Below are 22,571 nucleotides of genomic sequence, written 5' to 3'. Positions count from 1 at the left end.
AATTCTCTTTTCAGCATTTAGGTCTTAATAGCAGACGTTACACAAGCTCCTGCGCTTTTTCTGTCAAACATCAGCTTTGAATTTGCTTCTCTCCAAGTTACGCTAAAGGAACAAAGTGTGTATGGGCTACATTAGTACAAGTAAAAGGCCTCAATCATCATTAAAGCAGTGCTCCTTCTTGAAGCTTTGAATCAGAGCAGGTCGATTCACTGTGTGGGCGGCAGGTGGTCATATTGTTAACTGACCGGTGTTTCACCTCAAGGAAAGTTTTTTTTAAATAGGGGCTTACTAAGAAGTACATATTTTATGATGGTCTGTTATTATGGCCATTAACTTGGTACACATGGCATTTTGAAAGTGGAGTTTGTCTGTTCCCCCTTTTTAACATATTTAGATCCCTATTATATTAACAGGTAATCAAAAATCAAAGTGGGCCTTTTCGATTATAAATCGCTGTGCATTTACACTGCAGATGATATTTCTCTCACGTTGCAGTGAGGTGTGTGCATACAGATGGCAAAGCTTCCTGCTGATGCACACCTTCATTTTCACCTTTGAAGCCCATTTACAGTAGAGTTGGCCCCTGGCCTTGCCTACACAGCACTCAAGCTTTTTTTTGTTGTTTTTCATACGCTAAGTGCTGATTATGAATGTGCTTGTATAATGTCACGTTTGTCAACATGGTGACTGGTTTCATGCTGAAATAAGACATAATATTGTTTTCTTTTCCCCGATTCTGGTCATTTTTATGCTCTCATGCCACTTTATGTTTCTGTTAAGAGAAGTGCATGACATAATGTAATATTATTGATATTTTCATATGAGATTAGTTATTTGAATGTTGAATTGTTTTATACAAAATGTTAGTGTGAATATGGTTCTATATAATGTGACCGTATGTGGTACCAATCGAACCAGTGATGTGAAGTAATCACACATTTATTTAAGTACAGTTTTGAGGGAAGTAACAAATTACATTTACTCTCGTTCGTTAAACAAAATTTTGTGTATTTTTAAATATTTCTAATTTTACATTTACTTAGGTAGGCTCCTTTCTGTTTTACGTGTCGTCTTTCACTATGTTTGAAGTTGCATCTGTAACAGAGTAAAATCTAAATTTACATGAAAAATCTTGAAAATGTGTAAAAATGGAGTAGAAGAAAGGTGAAATATCATAAGCTGCATAAGAGAAGAAGCTGCTGGTGTGTCCGTGGCAGAAACAGAACTCCAGTTACACTCTGACTGCACACCTAAAGTGTCATGGAGTGTGAGCGGTATATTTGCAGTTTGTTAACAGTACATAAATGCAATATAAGATATTATTATATATATTAGAGAGCAGAGCCTCTTTCAGCTCAAAAAGATGGAAAACCTATGAGCTTAATTTGTCAGAGAGACGGGGACTGCTTATAGTGGGACAGAGAGGTTGAGTGGACTGATCATAATGGGACAGAGAGGTTGAGTGGACTGGTAATAGTGGGACAGAGTTAAGTGGACTGGTTATTGTGAGGCAGAGATGTTGAGTGGACTGTTTATACTGGGACAGAGAGGTTGAGTGGACTGTTCAAACATATATCTTATAGCTTTGAGAATGAACCACAGTGAAGTTGAACCTGAGCAGAGGAGGACTCTTCTGTGCACAAGACAGGTGAGTAACTCTTTTTAAGCATTATATAACTAATAATGTATTGATACAACAACTGTGAAGATTGTAACTCTCTCTGGAGGAGAAAGTAAAAAATGCAACGCAGCGTAAAATTTTGGGCATGTATGCACTATGTGCTTTGTAAAAAACTACAGTTGTCTGTTTTCTTTAATATGTGTGTATGAGGCTGCAGTTGCTGTTGAGTTTATATTGTTTGTACATATCTAGTGCGGGTTGCCTAGGTTATTGATTAATGTGGCTTATTAATGCTTGCTGCACCTACTGTGGTGTCTATAGGTCCTTTTCATTCATTATCGGCCATTTTTATTTAATAGTTTTTTAATAATACATTTTTTACTCTTTTCTGGTTAATTCTATAAAGGTTACACATTGATTTCCCCTCTTAACTAGTTTTATTTAAATAACTGTAAAAAGGTCAAATTCTCCAATATTTCACAACAAAATACAAGATAAGTATTATGAACCATTGAACCGTACTACCTAACTGTAGGTAGCAATCTATACATACTAATATATCAGTTAAAGCCAGAGATATTTTCTGCGGAATGCATGCTATTACTTTGATACTCTTTTGCTCGCAATACCACTTAAGGGATTTTAAGTAGGATTTTGAATGCATGAATATTACATGCAGTGGAGTACTTTGTACATTATTGTACTGTACCATACTTAGGTAAGGATCTAGGTAATTCTTTCACCACTGAGCCAAACACACAGCAATATTTTCAGTAAAGATAATGAAAAGTTTGGAAAGAAACACCCAAACTCAAATATTCTGACCATGCAGCAAAAACCTTATCAGCTTGTTACTTTCTAAACTGACTAAATATTCTCATAATCAGGTCAACGATCTGATATTAAGACAGTCCGTTTGTGTTTTTACAGAGAAGAATGCCTTTGCACTTTTTTACTCAAAGAAAGTTGTAAAGATCTCTCAAGTTTTAAATCACTATTAGGATCAATATTACAGTAGTCTCTCATTGGCGTAAACTGTCATGATCATTGCTAAGAGCAAAAAGAGGATTTCAGAGACATCATATATAGCAGCAACAGGGCCCCATTCATAGAAAATAAACCACGATTTGATGATTCTATCTTAAAATGAGTTGTGAGCAACCTGTCTGATTAAAAGGACCATTACAACTTTGCTTAAATTAGCCCTAAAAGTGAATCAGGAATTTGACCATACATCGACAACCATGTCCTACCTGAAGTCATAGTTGATCATAACATTAGCACAGCCACAGAATAATGGGATTTGTTTTGTTTATAAATAACAGCACTGATTTGGCTTGAAGGACATATTTTGTCATAATTTGCACATAATTGACAAATGAAATTTTTCTAAACAAGGCAATTAATTGAAAATTATCTTAGTTATAGAAGAAAGCGATGTATATATATTTATAAATGAGACAGCAGCTGACAGTCGGAGTGAGTCACGCTCATGTCTCTGTCTGGACCCACGATCCACCGTCCGAATAAAACCACAAGTGCGAACAAGTTTGACACATTCTTGGAAACAATCAGCAACTGTTAAGAAAACACACCTGCTCTCCTTTTTCATTCTTCGGATGAAAAGCATTTATTTTGTTGTAACTAACAGAATGTAAATGTATTGGCTAGATTCTATTTGTGATGACAGTGGTTATTCACTTTAAGTGAAAATCGCCACAAGAGTACAAAATTATTAAACAAAATTCATTCTGTGTTCAGCAGGAATTTGAGTGTGCCGACCATACAGGCCACTCTACTATTTATTTTAAATAAATCTCTTCCTTTAATGAAACAGTCCACCTTTAAGTTGATATGCTTTCACTTCTCAGAATCATACTCTTTCTTGCTGTCATTGCCTTAATATTCACAGTACGTCATTGTGGTCTTTCTATATGTATGCACGTCTGTACAGCCATAATAATATGCAACATCCCTGAGTGTCTTGCATAATAATGAATAAGCAAAATGTGTGTGTAAGTGCATGTATGTGTTTGTGCATGTGTGTGTGTGTCCACATGCATGCACCTCTGCATGTGTGCGTGCACTTGCCAATTGTGTATGCCAATCGTGACGTTTCAGGCCCATCAGTTGTAGCCAGTTTCCATGGTAACATCTCTCTGAGAGCACAGACGTAGGAGAGAGGGGAAAGGAGTTGAGACAATTATGGCGGTGGAGGGTGCTGAAAAAGGAAGAGCCCGGTATGATGTGGAGTGTGAAACAGTGTGAACCGTGGGATGAGACAGAACGAGAAACAGATGCATGTGTTGTGAGTGAGTGAGCATTCATGTGTGTGCGTGCAATTTTCTGTGTGTATCCTGTGATAAACAGGTGTCATGTATAGAGAGAGGCCTTTGGGTTGTGCTCGTCATGACTACATACATGAACCTGTTATATATGTACCAGATGGAATATGAATTTAAAAGAAATGCGTTGTGCAGAAAATATGACCTGCCGGGCATGTGAACCAACTTGAATTGGATTTTTGTGTGTTTTGAGTGAGAGCCTCACAGTGAGTCAACAGGAATCTCTAATACAATGTAGTTTCCATGGTGACAGCAAATGGACAGGGAATGATATGTCCTTTTCAAACAGAGGGAAAACGCCAGCTTGAAGCCTTGTTGTTGCTCTGTTGTCTGTCTGAATCATTATTTAGACAAGTGGTAACCCAGCAAACCTTACAGACCCTACAAATGACCCCCTGAGATGGCTTAGAGACATACTCCGCTTTTTCTGCTGTCTCTTTTTTTCCCTTTTAAAACCAGAAAAAAAGATTTTGTTGCCGAGCATAGAAATGTCAGAAAATGTTTAATGTAATACAGCTGCAGTGACATTTTCATCAGTGATCTCTTGCTGTGGAGACGTACTTGTGTCAACTAAGTTTTGTTATGCAATCCAATAGGCATCCAGTGCTCTATAATTTGATATGTTAGTATTCTGGAGGCGCAGACAGTAATGAAAGGCTATCATCCTCTCTTTGCCGCCTCTCCAGTAGAAGCTCTTTTCACATCAGCGAGGCATTTTTAGGCAATTCAGTTATTCTGGTGCTTTTTAAGAGCTTGAGTGAATGTCTCTGAGACCACTTCTAAATGCAGCTGTTTTTCGACAGCTTTTCGATGTGGCAGTTCGTGTCCTTTACTCTGTCTAATGCACCACTCGGTATCCTTGCTTATAAGTAGCAGCACATCATCCTCAGAGTTATATATTTGTTCTCCTGTAGATCTCTGGTGTTGGCAGAGAATAATGTCTCCAAAGCTCCTCACAGATGGCCATAATACTGACCCTCAACAGACAGGAAGCAAGAAACTCATAGATGATCTTTTTGGCATTACTGTTTTATTAGAATATGGCATGAGAATCGCTGTTTATTAACTGTACATCATAGTGTAACCTAATAAATATAAAGTAATCCACCAAATTTACTGTAGCATACACTGATGATAAATGTATAAAAGACAGATACAAATAGATTTACTTAAATACAGTTTTTCTAAAATGCTTTGTTTAGAGCATCTACATAATGACATTCAACTGAGCTGTTTTCTCCTCCTTTCATCGTGCTCCTGTGCTTTAAAAGTGATTGTCCATACACTGACATTGTTGGCAGAGTTTTGAGGTTTCAGAGTCCTGTGATTACTTTCATGGGAGCATCATTTGGCACAGTATGTACTGTCTACTGTGTGTAACAGACTATTGCTGCTCAGTCGTTGCTGTGATTTGGTTGAAATTCAAATCACAGCAGTCGTTTGAGTTACTCCCTCAAAACTTTTCATTGGTTCCAAAATTACATGAAACAGACTGTGATAGACACCAGAAGTGTGTGTGTGTGTGTGTGTGTGTGTGTGTGTGTGTGTGTGTGTGTGTGTGTGTGTGTGTGTGTGTGTGTGTGTGTGTGTGTGTGTGTGTGTGTGTGTGTGTGTGTGTGTGTGTGTGTGTGTGTGTGTGTGTGATGAGCTTTTTTAATTTTAGTTTGGTTTGTGTATAACCAGTGTACAACCATAAACAGGCAAGAGGCCAGTTGAGCGTATTCTGAATGTGTCCAAAGAATGCACCTAAAACCCGAAAAATATCAGCGTAGCCCACATCTCTTGATTCGAAAAGGCTCCATTCAGAATAAGGACTGATTAGGAGTATCCAAACGTAATATGCTGTTTACATCACGTCTATCAAATTCTGGATATTGTCATATTCAAAATAATAGTAGAATATTAGTGTGCATGTAAACATAGTCAGTGAGTTCCTTCAATACACTTAACATGAGCACTGTAGTTTATTTCTATCCCACATACACTGTCCTGTGTTGTTAATTTGTTGCTAAAGAAGTCCCCAAGAAATGCTCTATTTACGCCTCTTTCAGTGACATTTTCTAATAAACCAAATTATCCAGCTCTTTTTGTAAATTATTTAGCCTTTAAAGAAGGTTGTAAAAATGTACACTTTAGTGGAAACATGTAGTTTAAGCACTTCCCAGGAAAGGAATTTTTTTTACCAATTGTTGTTTTTAATATTTTCATGGGATTTATTGACACCAACTAAAAAATTCAACTATACCAGCCTTATACTATTGCCCAATTTATATTAGTATCCATTGATGCTTCGAATTGAGTCCTAAATATGCTTACTTTCACAAAGTATAAAGCAAACTATCTGTGTAGTATTAGCATAATATTTATGAGTCTTTGTTCTGTATTTAAATTTCCAGAAGTTATTTTGTCCGGTTTAAGAATTAAAAAATAAACTGTATCAGTACCAATATCAGTGAAACAGCCACTGTTGAATAATCATGTTGAGGTGTGAATTTTAGTTGTACACTTTTTGACATAATCAGAAACTTCTTTAGTAGACTTCAAAAGGACAAATATAATTGAGACCCACAGACGTGTCATTACCACCATTTACTACTTGTGGAGCTGGTGTATGACGAACATCACACTTTGTACTCAGGCTCCAGAGTTTCTGTTTTTATACGAATGTTAAAAACACATTTGAATTATCACTTATCTACTAATAGATCAAACTAATGAACACATGATAGCAAAGGCAGCACCAGCTGAGGAAAGGCTTCGCTGTTTACAAATCTTGGTCATCAGTAACATTAACGTCTTACGTCTGTCCCTTCTGAAGCTGTATGATTGTGTAGACGTATTGAGATGAATTTGATATCTTTACACCCGTGAAATAACTAAAACATTGTCAGTCATTATTGTCTCATCTGCCACTTGTGTCCCAAACATTGTTATTACATACACTGAATAACACTGCATCGATATGTCTTATGAATCATATCACATTGCTAGTTTGCTGTTTTTAATTGCTTTTTGTACATGAGATTTCTATATTCTACCTCGATCAGAGAAAAGTTGCTGAGCTAAAATGACTATAGCATAAATGCAGATGAGTAAGATTTAACTGCAAATAGGAATAAGGCGCTCCCTGCTCACTATTAATACAACAAAACTAAGCTTCTTTGTCTATTTAAAAAAACAAAAACATTTTGCTAAAATGAAATGTCAGTTACAGAAAGGAAGATAATGACAACGCACGACAGTGCCTTATCATGTAGATTAAGATACTGCATCATCATTTTTCTTTTCATTTGTGCTAATTGACTTTTAATTTGGCACAATGTTCTTTCAGACATAAACGTTTGGCATTAAATGTCTGAGCATGAAGATTTTTGGAAAGCATGAACCTAGGTTGTAGCATAAAATACGTCCTTACAGCAATGGACATACTTATTTTAAATACACATAACAACCACTGACCCTTACAGACAAACTTATGATTAATTCCTTGTTTTTGTTACAGTGTGAAATTTGACTTTTGGCAGAGGCTGGCGTCAAGGATATGTGTTGGTCTATGCTTTATCTCAGTCTTGGTTAAAAGTGCACAAACCAATCTGTTATTACCCTGCCAGGCCCTCTGCATTTCTTACAGTGCCTTCAATTTATCCCGGACATTTTAACTTGCTTGTTATAGTTTTAGATACCTGTAACACAATCAAAGCAGTGGTTTGAAATTAGAGGTGTCCATCAGTTAATACACGTAATGTTACCAAAACAATCCTGCTTTGAGTACATTTTAAATCAACAAGTACAGACATATTATTTTGTTTTCCAGTCCCTAAGTGTTAGGAGAATCACAGTGAGTTGAGCGACTGGATCAGAGCAGCATGGGAAAACTCCAGCCCTTCAGAAATATATTGTTAATTCGTATAATTGGTCAAAGGCAACACACCTGCTGCGTCCTCCTTCTGTTTCGTTTCAGTCCTTCAAAACTTTGTCCAGTCGTACGACAGCAGTATCTTGGTCAAAACGGTATTGTCGAGTTCAGGCTTTTACATTCACATTATCATTCAGATTGGTCTTCTCTTTTTGTCCAAGGTTAGTCTGTTGAAAACCACGAGCCAGTGATGGGAAGGATGGAGAGAGGAAGAGTTATGTCCCCCTTTTGTTCCTCTGTGTCTTTCTTACTGATACTTCCTTTTATTTCTTCAGATATCCTGTCTGTTAAAAGCTCACCAAGGCGTAGACCATGCTTCAGCAGGAAATAGATCGTGGGAAAAGGTGGAAACATTGGGAGAAAAAAGTAATTGTGCAATTCTTTTCCAGTAAGTTCATAAAACAGTGCAACAAATCTGAAAAGCATCACTGAAATCTAAAGAAGCGACACTTCGTTGAAAAGATTGTGAATTTGAACTGACCTGTAGAGATAATAGAAGAAAGAGAGCAGATAAAAGCCCAGCTTACACCAGGACTCCTTCTGGCAGTAATTGAGAATGTCGGCGTTCATCACACTGACTGGATCGTACATGACCTCTGACCCGTCAGCTGGCCGATGAAGAAACCTGAAAGAGCAGAGAAGTTAGGCTCACACTGGCACTGTATCTCCAGAAGTTTTCAGACATCTTTTATGGGACTGTACCTCCACAGATGGTAGAAGAGCAGCGGGATATTTAGGCCAAGTGTGACCCACTCTCCAGCACACAGGAACATCAGGCAGAAGAGCCCGTGGATGGAGTACTCTGGTACCACCAACTAACCACAACAGACACAAGGAGTCAGGTTAAAGGTCTATATATAAAGCCACAGTTATCAGTAATGACACTTCAACAACTGCTGGGAAAACACTGAAATGCTGGTTGCATGGGTTGCTTGTGAGATTTAACTACAATCTACGGAACCAGAATCACACTGCGAGGCAAACACTTTCACACAGAGGGTGTTAATGTTACTCATGGCTCGCTACTGTTACAAGTGCAAATATAGTTTCATATACATGTAGATTGGTTTTTGAAGTTAGTAGATATTGATGTAGGCTAGTTTGACATAGATACGATCAGATTGCTAAGATAACTAGCTTGCTTCCAGTAACATATTGTAACCTTTTAAATTGATCTAGCAAACTTGTTAGCAAACAGTTTATTATTTGCACATCCAGCTGATCCAGAGCATCATTTGTATTAATTTGAAGTCGGCCATTTAGTCACGTGATTTATGTTCGATATTCACTCTCCTTTTACCTCTGTTTTGGTCTCCACCAACTCCATAGCAAAAATCAGTTTCTTTAGCGGCTAAACGCTCCACTATGTTCATGAGCTTGCTACTGTTAGTTGGTGCTGAACAAAAAGTGGATTTAAGCTGCTTTAAAGAGCAACATTTATATAAGCGTTATTTTTTTGTTGACACGACAACTTTTAACTGCTCCAGTTAACCGTTAAAATTGATTAGGTAATATTGCATCATGTTCACATTATGTTTTACCTAAATAAATCCATGATGAAGATGTTAAGTGTACCCCCTATACAGGTAAACAGTTAAAGGCACACCTCCAATAACCATTTTCCTCATTTTGAACCTCAATTCAATTCCATTCGTTTTATTTATATAGCCCAAAATCACAATTCACAAATTTGTCTACAATCTGAACAATATACATCATCATCTGTCCCAGGCACCTCGCATCGTAAAAGATAAAACTCCCACCCAAAAAACTCCTGTGACAGCCTTTTTTAACTGACTTACTACTCATTCAATTCAATCATGAACACATTCATCTTTACAATGATGTGAAAATACATTGTTGTTCAAATTATGATCCCAAAGCTTACCTTGTAAGTAGTAATGCTTTGCATAAATATACAACATGGGCCCCATTAGTACAGTTAGTGTGTTACCTTCCCTAAAGCTCCTGTTGTATCATGTTTATTTATTGATTTAATTACATGAGCATGTTTGAAGTCCTCTGTTGTACCTAATACTGTTAAACATTTTCTAGCACAAGCATGTTTAAAATGGCCTCCACTGCATGTCACATTTCATTACAGGGACATTGAGTTCTCTTTCTGAAAGCCTTGAAACAGGGAAAAAGAAACATCCTCACAAACACAAAACCTTCTTGACGGTATAACTGTTCTCCATCTCTGTTAATGCAGAGTGGTTATGGTGGGTTGTGGGGATGGGCTACATGTGAAATGAATCAGCGTGCGTCATGGTCTTCACAATGGTTAGAAATGCATGTCATGGTTGTCTGAAGCCTCTCTGTTTTAGTAATCCACCATCAGCAGGTAATGAACAAGTAGTACTTACTTTGCGGAGCAGGTTGCAGATTCTTTCAATGTTGAGAATCCTTTCCCTCTGTGGATACAAAGAAAGTCTGATTAACAGTCTGTGTTACTTAATCATATGCAATATTTATGGGTAGTCTATCCATGAAAATAAATCTAAATAAATGAAAAAAATAGACATGGTCAGTGCTTGCAAATACATAGAGATTCCTGCTTAAATCTAAATGTTATGGCTTGGTTAAAGATAAATCTGTAGGATACATATTGATTCTCTCTCAGCCAATAAAATATAGACTTAGATAAAGTAAATTAATAAAAAAACATTATCTTTCTCAAACTCTTCAACTATCTATTATTATATACTTTAAATACAGTACCAGTCAAACGTTTGGACACACCTTCTCATTCAACTACTTTGAAGAATCTAAAATATAAAACATATTCTGGTTTGTTGAGCATTTGTTTGTTTACCACATAATTCCATATGTGTTCCTTCATAGTTTGGATGTCTTCAATATTAATCTACAATGTAGAAAAAATAAAGAAAAAAATAAAGAAAAACAATTGAGAAGGTGTGTCCAAAACCTTTGACTGGTACTGTATATATTTTACAAAAAAATAAATTGTGGGATTTTGAGAAAGCCAAACTGTTGGTAACAGTTCATCAGCACATACATATGTTTTACACATTATAATCAATAAGCACAGTGATGCTTGGTGCAGACATTTTGCACAAAGGCTAACAGTTTTGAGTCTTCTGTGAGCCAGGAGAGAGGGCTCAATAATCGGTTTTACAAATTAAGTCCATCCATCTTTTACCATCCAGCAGGTAGTGGCCCCTTAGGGTGATCTTTTATTTGGGTGTTCATTGATTAGCTAGCAAGACAAATTAGACGTTTTGCTGTAGTTCATCGACCTAGATTAATCTGTTTCCATCAGCAAACAAAAGTAGCAATAGTCAGGTAATAATTAGCAGACTGATTGTTAATTAAATGTTTTGCTTAATTTATCTTGTGGAACAAAAATATATCAAATAGATAAGCACCCTTTAGCATGTGTAAGCCACACTGGTGTTTGTTGTCTCTGTATTTAATGAAGACTCTCATACTCATTTTGTGACATATTGAGGCATCTGTCTTAGTTACAGGATGGTGGCTTCCAGTATTGAGGCCTCTGTGATGTCCGTTCCCTTTAGCCTGAGCCACAGGCTGCACATTTTATAAATCTGTGGACATAAATTCAAACTCCCACGGTGATCTGAAAGTGGATTTTGCCCTGAATCTACAACATCCGGCCTCCAAGCCAGACACAGCATCACTGTCTATTTGCAGTTGTTGGTGTTGGTCTATGTCGTTTTCTTCCTTTTGCTCGCTTTGTGCAGTGTATCCTTCAGCGACACTGGGATTTAAAACATAAACTGTACAATTTATGTTTTTTAATTGCACTTACAAATTGTTGTCCTGCAGTAACTCTGCTTAGATTTTACAGCTTGGAGCCTCCCTGTGATGCCCTAATTATTGCCGGTCATCCACTTCACTATGAATTTTTAATTGTTCCAACAAGGGAAACACGACTGAAGTCTAATCAAGGCAGTAGGGACATTTCACAATATGCACACCAAATAAAAGAAATGCAGGGCAATGAGTGCTGTCAAGTAGAATAATTAGAATCTTATCACGTAGCTTGTTGGAATAAAACATTTTTTTTCACTTACGCCTTGTAATTTATTAGTGAAATGTCAAGAGCTTGACTTTTTATTTAGCTATTTCACGGAGAGGCGTAATAGGGCGGCCATTTGACATGGCCCTGCCCTTTCAACGCATTTCAATAGAAAATAATTCTACATTTGAGTCACTTTTTGTCAACGAGCCAATCAGAGTTTCATAAAACGGCAATGGCTTTACACATACACCTGATTTGGAAAACACGTGTTTGGTCTCTTCTGCAACAACGTTTTTAATTTCTCTCTCACCAACCAATATTAACTGCTTTTGTCTTCTCTGTAGACAACGGCAGTTGAGTGAACACTTTGCTCTCTGCTAACATCAGAAATAATTGCTGTTTATTTTCCTAGGCTGTTGACATGTATGTCTTCTTCTGTTTGTGCAGATAATTGATTTTGCTCGAAACTGGCAGTCTCACATTCCAGCAGATCATGTTCTTTCTGAACATATCTGAAAAGTTGACAAGTATAGGTTGTTAGATACAGATTGAAAAACGCCTGACGTAGCCTTGATACAAAGCCTTGATACTTAGCCTTGAAACCTAGCCTTGAAACCTATTCACATCAGCATTTATTTAAGATCTACTTTTTTTGGTTGCATTATATTTTACAGGTAGGCAGGCAGTTATTGTGTCCACCCCCCTGTAGCTGTTGTGCCTCCACACTCCCACAGTCTGCTTTCACAGTTTCCTCTCCCACTCCTCATCACTCTGTCTTTGCAGTTCAGATGCAGGTACACATGATTGTTAGAACATTAGCTAACTTGGGAAAAAGACTGCTGTCAACTTGCTAAATGAATAATGACAGTCATTATTGACTCATGATGATGTTATTTTATGGTTTTGCAAAAGAAATTCAGACAGAGATTTTCAAATGTGACTTTAGTATTTAGTTGGTTCCTGTACCCTGAGGTCAAACCTCGTATCTGCACTTTTATTGTTGCAACTGCACAGTATCTCATTATATAAACAACGTTTTCATTCGCATCAATCTTTTTATTTGATTAGGCAAACTAGTCTCTGTCTTTTAAAAAGGTTGATTTCTTCAATCTGCATATAAATTAGTGTTCAAGGCAAATTCTTATAGGTGCTCCACTCGGAAGCTTGGAATAGTAGGAGTTCTATTAAAGTAGTACAAATATTTGATGTTGACTAAATGTGGCTGAATAAAACACATGAAAGATTTCATTTCAAAACCACAAAACCATCATTTACATTAAAAGATGGCTTGCTTTTCCAGTAAAATTACAGGCATTCATGGCAGTGTGCTGTGGGTTTCTCAAGAAAGGCCAATCTTTATAAACTCAGTCAATATTACAAATTTCCAAAACACAGTTCAGAAGCAGACTGACAAATTTAAGGTCATGTGCAACAACTTTGGAGTGAAACCCTCAATTTGTTCTCAGCGTTTATGTTTAGATCATTGAAGGTTTTTCTTGGAACTGAAAAGAAGGGATATCTGTGTGCACACGAGCGTTTGAAAGAAGGGAAACAGCAGGGTTCTTACCGCTCTGGTGGGATTGCTCTGATCAATGGGGTTTTTGAAGTCTGTGCGAAGCTCATCAAATGCAATGATCTGCAAAATAACAGACATGTGAATTTTTACTTTAGTTAGTCACTTTTAGACCACTAATGAATGCACATACTGTATTATATGTATATCAAATAAAGGCATAGATGGTATCTTTTCAACACTACATTGAAGTCTCAGCCTCTTGTAGAATACTGTTATAACTATCCTAGAACAGCTTACTGTACTGCACACACCATCTTGTACAGCTGCAGCCACATTGTTCACATTGCCCGAGCACACATGGGGATTAAATGGTGAATGTGTACATTGATAATTACTAATGGCCTTGCTCTTTACCTTAATGCTGTGTATGAGCTCTAATGTGATTCATGTGTCATTATGTAGTTTCTTACTCCTCTTAAATGATATGCTAATCTCTTTTAATTAAACCTGATCATAAAGTTCCCATTAAAAACTGTGGAATACCCATTGAGATATACACAGCTGTTAAAAGAACCAATTTCTAATGATAAATGCATTTATTTAATCATAATCTGGCAGGATTAAAACAATCACTTCACATTTAAAGTTATGTTTGGATAAAGTGTGTATATTTAAAATGCAAGACATAAAAAAAGTATTGTGGTCTACTATTCTGTATAGAATCTGGCAGGGTGGAGAAAAAAAATGTCATTGTTCGGAAATGCTACGCTGATATCTTACTAACTGCTCCCTGTGAGGTGAGTATGAGTAATATTTTTCTCACCAGCTCCCTGATTAATAGCTCTATAAAAATACTAATAATTCTTGGTGTAAAGGCCACCCGCTGTGCTTATCTTTGTTTCAGATTTTAAAACAGCAAAGCTCAACTTTGACTGCTTATTGAAAAGGAATAAAAAGCATACATTTTTTGCAGATAAGTGAGCATCTGATTAGTGTCAACAATGACTGATAACATTAAAACAGATCTGTTTGAAATAGAAACAGTCCTGGTGGTAATCTCCCCATACGAGTCTAGAAGGCTCCCCCTCGTGTCCCTTCACACTTAGCTCCGTTGTAAACAGATGCAGTTTCCATGGCGACATGGTGAGCCCCTCGGTGGGCTCCATGGTTACTATAGCTGTGAACAAACGTTCTGATTGGTCGACAGCCAGATAGAATTGGGGTGCTGTACCCGTGGGTGGAGGCAGACTGGGGGAAGGGGTGAACATAATCATAGTTTGATGAGCGTTTCGATCACATGGTTGGATGCTGAGCCAGACACATGCTTCTACCCGTCTCTTTCACACACAGACACACTGACTGACTCATATGTAGTCTCACCCACTTAGTCAATTGCTACGTTAGTCATTTCAAGTCTTATGTTCATAATGATGTGTTTTGTATTTCACATTATTCCTGACTCCATGGATCCAGTGTTAAGGGTGAGGGATTAAACCTTAAGTGTTTGCTCTGTCTGCACTTGTGTAAACCAGCAAGCAGAGTGCATCAATGCCCAGCGATATCTGTGCAAATTACACTCAAAATGCCGCAGGCAGACGGATTCACAACAGTCTGGCAGTGAGATTTATGAACATTGTGTTTTGCCACCTCCCTGTGCTCATTTTGTGCAGTTTGCTGAAGCCTGAACACCTTATTTGAGGAACTGTTTATTGTCAGTTAGGTTGCTTTACTGTGAAGGGATGGAGCTGGTTGTCTTTTTGTTCAATGTGTCAGGGTCAGACAAGCTAAGGTTAATAATACTGGTGATAAACCAGTATGTAAGCAGGTCACTTAGTCACTGTGTGGAGTCACTCTGTTTTTTAGGTACATGCATCTACGTGCATCTCCTCTTTGGTCTGTTTCAACCAATTATTACTTTGCAGCTAGGGGCTTGCAATTAAAGGGAACAAAGTGTCATTTGGTGGCTTTTAAGCAACAATTCAAAATGTCACTCAGGCACAATTACACTGAGATTCAGCTGACACATTTATGCATGCCATTACCTTTAGAGTACCTAAGCGAGGTGTGTGTTTGCCGTGTTGCTGTCAGTGTTGTACAACGGTGCGTTGGTGGATGTGTTTGTCTGCCTGCGTGGGATGGAGGGTGGACGTTCACAGGCCCTACATGTGTCCTATTTTAGTTTCAGTGTGTGTGTGCAGTGGCTCCAGTGTCCATAGTGCTACTCACCTGCCATATGACGAAGAAGATGAGGGCAGCGCACAGCACCAAGGTGAGCATGTAGCAGAAGGCCGCAAAGGTGAATGCCATGGCTGAGCCCGCCAGCTTGATGCCGAGATGGGTCGAGAGAGAGAAAGGGAACTTCCCCCTTGCTCTCTATCTCAATGGCAATTGCTCTCCCTCCGTTTAATGGAGGTTATTTTATGTTTCCCCCTCCGACGCAAGCGGAGTCTGTGTCCTCCACGTGGGTAGATCCCTTAGTCTTTAGTAATAATCAATAATCCGCTTGGCTTCCATGCTTGCACTAATGTCTTTGTCTCTTTTTGTTTATGTGACAGCAGGACGACCCCTGCCTCGCTTTGATTTAGGAAGCACTTATATGTCTTTTCACAGCCACAGTTGGCTGTCGTTGGCCTGATTCCCTTTTTTTCAGTCTCTGACAGGCAAGATGTCTGTCTCCTCCTCCTCCTCCTCCATGTAGTTTCTCTTTAGACAAAGCCTACACATTTCTTTTTCTCACATTAAAGCAAGCCACAAAGTGTCTGACTGACACGCTGACAGCAGAAGCACAGGGTTCTTGTCGATACTAAGCACAGCACTGTGTTTTAAAAACAGTGAAGATTATCGTCTCAGATGGTTATGGCTTGTGATAGTTCAGTGGTTTGTTGTATGGCTTTCAGTTCATCTGTTGCTCTAAATCAAGAACACCATTAATGACGCATATTTCTAAATCACATTTAACACAGTTGTTAACAACCATAGTTTGCAGATTATCTGTGAGTTATAATTTACAGAGACAGTCTCTTGGTTTATAATTAATTTTATTACAAGATTTGGGGGAAATTATTTATTCACCACCACATGAATCTGTGCATTAGCTAAAGATACAAGCTATTGCTCTGCACATTAGACAGTAAAGACAGTTATATTCTGACAAAGCAAATTTCGGTTGATTTTGCAATAAAATAATACATTATAAAATAATTAAATAATAAGTGCAAATCAGTGAGGCAGCAAATATTGGAATCGGCTTTTAAATAAAACAACTATTTATCATTACAATGCCAATACCACACACCCAAGAGGACTTAGTAATACACGAGTATAATATTGATAATAGTTTGAGTAAGAATGGATCAATATCTTGACCAATCTTAATATCGAAAAGAGAATACCTGTGTCTGGCTGGAGACGTGTCTGCCACTGAACAGTCCACTCTTTCCTCGTCTCTGTCAATTTGGGTCGGCACCATGTCAGAATTCTCTGCTGTGCATTTTCTCTCAGACGCATCCCTCAGATTTCTCCAAAAACATTGAGATTTGTCTTTGCCGATGTGCAGGATAAATTATTAAATACTGGGTGTTTGGGGGAGAGGAAATTTGAACAGAAACCTGCAGAACATCTACATGTTGAGTCTCATTTATTCTGAATTAGAATTCGCTTCTGTTCTTAAGTAAAAAATCTCCATCGCCCTCAGAAGTCATGAGTTAATTAGTCCACCTTTCTATGGTCTCCCCCTCTTTATTTCCCTTTCTTCATTTCTATAGTCCTCTTTTTTTATTCTCTTCCAGAGATTTTGAAAACAAACCTGAATGTGTTTCCTGAGTCTACTGTCTCTGTCTGTCTCTTCCTCTATTTCTTAGACTGCGAGAGAAATATTTCTATCACGCTTGATGTTATAACGGTCAACCAATAGCATCGCTCTGTCTCCCTCCCTCTTATTTGCTCTCTCGTTTCTCTCTCTCTTCCTCTCTCCCTCCTCTCTCTCCTCCTCCTCCTCCTTTCTGTCTGTCAGTTGCCCTCTCTCTTGCATTTATACATTTCCATAATCCCTTGTTCCCCAGGGAGTGATGAGGGGGCAGGGCAGCCTGCAAATATTTTTCCTTTTGTCTGCCTTTCTCTCTCTCTCTTTTTTTCCATTTGTCTACCTCCCTCTGTCATTCCCTTTCACTAGAGCCTTCAGTCATCCGTCATTTCATGAAATGTACTGTAAGTCTATTTCTTTGAGGGTGTTGCTCTCAATCACCTGTCATTTCTTTATTATCCACTTTATGGTGATTCGCTCAACATCTATTAAATTGCACAATTACATTTTTTGTTAATTCTCTCTGTTTTTCGGTAAAGCATAGTATCACATATTCTCCTGTAAGAATCACCTGTATTACAAAGACACAAAAAACAAAACGGCATTTGTGCAAGTTCTTTACCACTGTCTCGTTATAATCATTGTTCTTTGCTGTTAAAGGAAACATCAGGGCAGGGGCAATGTGATGATGTAATGCAGTGGGTCTGACACACCCACAGCTGAGATGACCATACATTATGTTCTGATTTATAATTATTTTATTATAACTATTTCAACCATTTATCCATTAGTTTTTTCAAACCATTTATTATATTATCTATTATTACTTTTCATTTATTAGTAAAGGTATTTCAAGAGTTATCTATGTTAGATATAGCTAACCATTTCCTTTTCTTAAGGTCACGTGGCATTTATTTGTTGGCATTACTACATTTAAGGCGGCAGAAAAGCTTACTAGTTATTGGAAATTTACGAAAAGTCAGTTGAAAGATCACCTAATCTAAATGTGCCTCATGCACTTCCTCCAGGTAACAGGCTAAACATAAAACTAAACATTTCTTATGACATTTTTCATGACATACTATGCCATGACAATTTTTTGTTTTTTTGTGAAATATACTATACAATTACTTTTTTATGACATGCTTTGCCAATACCTTTATATGACTTCTTCATGGCACACTATACTGAAGCTTTTATAATACTTTGGTATTTTTTATGACATTTTTGGGAGAAAATATGACATTTTAATAACACGCATGAGACGGTTGTATGACAGACTTTTACATGACTTTTTCATGAAAGGCTATGCCATGATATTTTGATTTTCTTAATGACACTTTTTGTAACATAATAAACTACAACTTTTATGATATTGTTTGTCACATGCAGTTTGACTATTTTCATGACAAAATATACTATGACTTTTTCATGACATACTATAAAATTACTTTTTTTTTTAACTTTTTTTTTTTATTATTTTCATAGCATATTTAATTATAACGTTTTTGTGACAAAATGTACTATGAATTCTTTATTACATTGTTTACATCATTCTATATCATGACATGTTTTGACATACTATATTATGACTTTTATATAACTTCTTCTGGCATACTATACTTAGACTTTTATTGTAGCACAGCATTTATGATATAGTTTGTCACAAAAAATGTTTTATTATTATTTTTTCAGACTTTTTAGTGAAATAGAAATCTGTTATAGTTCCAATCACAGCCTATAATATGACGTTTTAATTACATTTTTTACGATATACTCTCATGTGAATCAGGCTACAACTTCTCACCACCTATATGGAGTACCTTTTTCCTTGGCTGCCACGGCTGCTGTATTGTTTTATTTGCTTCAGACACGTCTGTACATGGTAACAATACTGATTACTTAATTACCACATTCTCTATGATCTTTTTGTTTTCTTTGTGAATAAATTACTATTCGTAACTTTTTTGCTCATCCGGTTTACAATTCTTTTGCAGCCTTTTGTTGTTGGAATGCCACAATTCATACAAAGTCAAAGTATGTCAAAACAGTAAGAAAGGCATAGAATAGTAAAAAAAAAAAATGATATTATAGTACAATGAAAATAGTCACAAAGAAGTCATAGTATAGCATATTGAAAAAAATACAAAAAAGTCACAGTATAGTATGTCTACAAAGTCACAAAAAAGTGTTAGTATAGTATAAAGTCACAAAATAGTACAGTATGTTGAAAAAGTCTAAGGATAGTATGTCTAAAGAGTCATAAAAAAGCAATAGTGTTGGATGTCAAAAAAGTCACAAAAACGTCATAGTAAAGTATGCTGCTAAAAGTCATTAAACGTCGTAGTAAAGATTTTGAAAAAAAATAGATAGTATAGTAGGATGAAAAAAGTCACGAAAAGACATAATATATTATGACCAAAAAAGTAATATGTGAGTCATAGTATTTGTCGAAAAAAACATGAAACAGTCATAGTATAATATGTTGAAAAATTAATAGAAACGTCATAGTAAAGTATGTTGAAAAAAGTTTTTGAAGAATAAATACAGTCATAATATGCTATGATGAAAAAAGAAAAAAAGTCATTGTTTAGTATGAAGAAAAAATGTGTTGTATAAATAAGTCAAAAAAAGTCAAGAAAATCTAAGCATTATATGTCGTAAAATGTCCTAGTATAGTATTTGGAAAAAAAGAAACATAAAAGTCATAAAGTAGTATGTTGCAAAAGTCATTAATAAAAAGTTAAAATCATAGTATAGTATTTGGAAAGAAGTCACAAAAGACATAGCATAGTATTGGATAAAAAAAAGCATTAAAAAGTAAATATAAAGTATGTTGAAAAAAGTCACAAAAAAGTCACAGTATAGAGTTTTTTGAAGAAGAAAAATCATAGATAAGTCATAGTACAGTATGTCCATAAAAAGTCACAATAAAGTATGTTGAAAAAAGTCTTAAAAAAGTTTTATAATTTTACGTCTAAAAAGTCTTTCTACAGTATGTTCCAAAAAGTCTTGGTATAGTTTATCAAAAAATTCATACTATAGTATGCTGAAAAAGGTCTTAGTATAGTATGTCGAAAGAAGTAATAAAAAGCCATAGTATTGTATGTTGAAAGTTTAATAAAACAGTCAATCTATAGTATGATGAAAAAGGAAACTAAACGTCAAAGTAAGTATGTTGAAAAAAGTAATGATAGAGTCATATTAAAGTACATCGTGAAAGTCATAAAAAAAGTCTTAGTATAGTATGTTAAAAAAGTAAAAAATAAAAAAGGCACAGTATGTTGTATGTTGAAAAAAGTCACAAAAAAGTAATAATGTGGTATGTCAAGAAAAGTCATATCATAGTATGTCGATAAAAGTCATAGTATAGTATGTTGATAAAGTAAAAAAAAGTAAAACTATAGTATGTCCAAAAAAAGGAATACTGTGGTATGTCTAAAAACTCATAGTAAAGTATATCCAGAATTTTTTTTTAAAAAGGTAATTGTACAGTATGTTGGAAGAGTCCTAAAATAGTTATAGTATATTATTTTCAAAAAGTCATCGTATAGTATGTCGAAAAAAGTCGTAGTATAGTCTGTCAAAAAAAGTCATAGTATAGTATGTCGAAAAAAAGTTTAAAATAGTAAAAGTCATAGTTTGAATTAAACTTTTCCCAAATATGCTAGCCGCAAGAAGGATTTAAACTGGGATCAACTCAGTTTTGGTCCATGAGGCAGGCTCCCTACCTGTTGATATTTCTTGGTCTTAGTAGACTATGTCGAAAAAAACATAAAATAAGTCATAGTATAGTTTGTCGAAAATAAGCTGGTATAGGATTTTTAAAAAGTCAGAAAAAGTCATAGTAAAGTATGTTGAAAAAAGTCATAGTATAGCATGGCAAAAAAAAATCATCGTATAGTATGTTGAAAAAAGTCATAGTATAGTATGTCGAAAAAAAGCCATAGTATAGTGTGTCTAAAAAACTCTTAGTATATAGGTTGTAAAAGTCTTGTAAAAGTATGTCAAATAAGTCATAGTATAGTATGACGAAAAAAGTCATAAAAAAGTCATACTAAAGTACGTCAAAAAAAACTAAAAATACGTCAAAAAAGCTTAGTATAATATGTCAAATAAGTCATAGTATAGTATGTCCCAAAAAATGTCAGACAAGTCATGTTATAGTTTGTCTAAAAACACATAAGAAAACTATAGCATGTCCTAAAAAGTCATAGTATAGTATGTCGAAAGGAGCCACAAGGAAACTGTAGTAAAGTTTGTTGAAAAAATAAAAAAGGCCTATTAAAATGTGTGGCAAAAGTCTGAAAAATATCATAGTATAGTTTGTCTAAAAAAATAATAGTATATTATGTTGAGTAAAAAGAGTCAGAAAATAGTATGTCGAAACAAGTCAGAAAAAAGTCTCAGTATAGTATGTTGAAAAATGCACAAAAAATGTCATAGTAAAGTATGTTGAAAAAATCAACAGTATAGTTTGTTTAAAAAAGAATAATAATAAAGTCATATTATAGTATGTCAAAAAAAATCATAGTATATAGTGAAAAGTAAAAGAAAAGTCATAGTAAAGTCTGTCCAAAAAAACCAAAAAATAATCATAGAAAAAAAAGCTTATTAAAATATGTTGAAAAAGTCATGAAAAGTCTTAGTATTATACGTCCAAGATAGTAAAAAATGTCATACAATTGTATGTCCCAAAAACTCAAAAAAAAGTAATCGTTTAGTATGTATATAAAAGTTAAAAAAATTAAAAAATAAAATAATAATATATATATATATATATAAAATATAATATATATATATATATATATATATATATATATATATAATAGTATGTCATATTGTAGTTTGCCATAAAAGTCATCAAGATAATCATAGCCATACAAAACATTTGATTAAAATTCGGTGTAAAGAGTAAAAGAATTTGCTGCTTTGTGTTGAGCAATTGAGATTCAGCCTTTTAAACGAATGATGGGTACGCTTTACAATGGTTTAACCACACTGACGATTGAAAGGGCAGAAAGAGACATACACTACATCCCTGTGAGCAGCAGTTGAATGAGAGAAGAAGAAATCAACAGTCATTGGAAAAAGAAACGGGAGGCTTAGCATCAAAAGGTGTGCAGATTTAAATAGAAACAAGGTCTTTATCAATATCAGTGTTTCACAATAGTGCCTTAACAAGCTGGAATATAACACACTATGGACTGACAAATCACAGTTTAAACCTTTTCAATCCAACCACTGAGAAGACTGCAGAGGGCCCAAAGAAAAATGGCTACCATACATATTTAGAGGCCAAATGAAAGCACCGTTGTGATTCAGTAATGATCATGGGTCACTTTCTGGCCTGGAAAACAAATTA

The 22,571-nt window shown here is 35.8% G+C and overlaps 1 protein-coding gene across 1 annotated transcript; it reads right to left on the bottom strand.

Moving 5' to 3' along the window:
* Positions 1-8,169: 8,169 nt before the first annotated feature.
* On the bottom strand, positions 8,170-15,711 carry cnih2 (cornichon family AMPA receptor auxiliary protein 2). Its single transcript, XM_054626509.1, has 6 exons — positions 15,631-15,711; positions 13,456-13,524; positions 10,249-10,296; positions 8,585-8,697; positions 8,364-8,507; positions 8,170-8,197 (listed from the first exon to the last, which is right to left on the bottom strand). The coding sequence occupies exons 1-6, from the start codon at positions 15,709-15,711 to the stop codon at positions 8,170-8,172; spliced, it is 483 nt and encodes a 160-aa protein (XP_054482484.1).
* Between the last annotated feature and the right edge of the window lie 6,860 nt (positions 15,712-22,571).

Source organism: Anoplopoma fimbria, chromosome 24 (assembly GCF_027596085.1).
Source record: "Anoplopoma fimbria isolate UVic2021 breed Golden Eagle Sablefish chromosome 24, Afim_UVic_2022, whole genome shotgun sequence".
NCBI classification, from domain to species: domain Eukaryota; kingdom Metazoa; phylum Chordata; class Actinopteri; order Perciformes; family Anoplopomatidae; genus Anoplopoma; species Anoplopoma fimbria.
The sequence above is the reverse complement of the archived record's forward strand: the minus strand, read 5'-3'. Positions and strand labels throughout refer to the sequence as shown.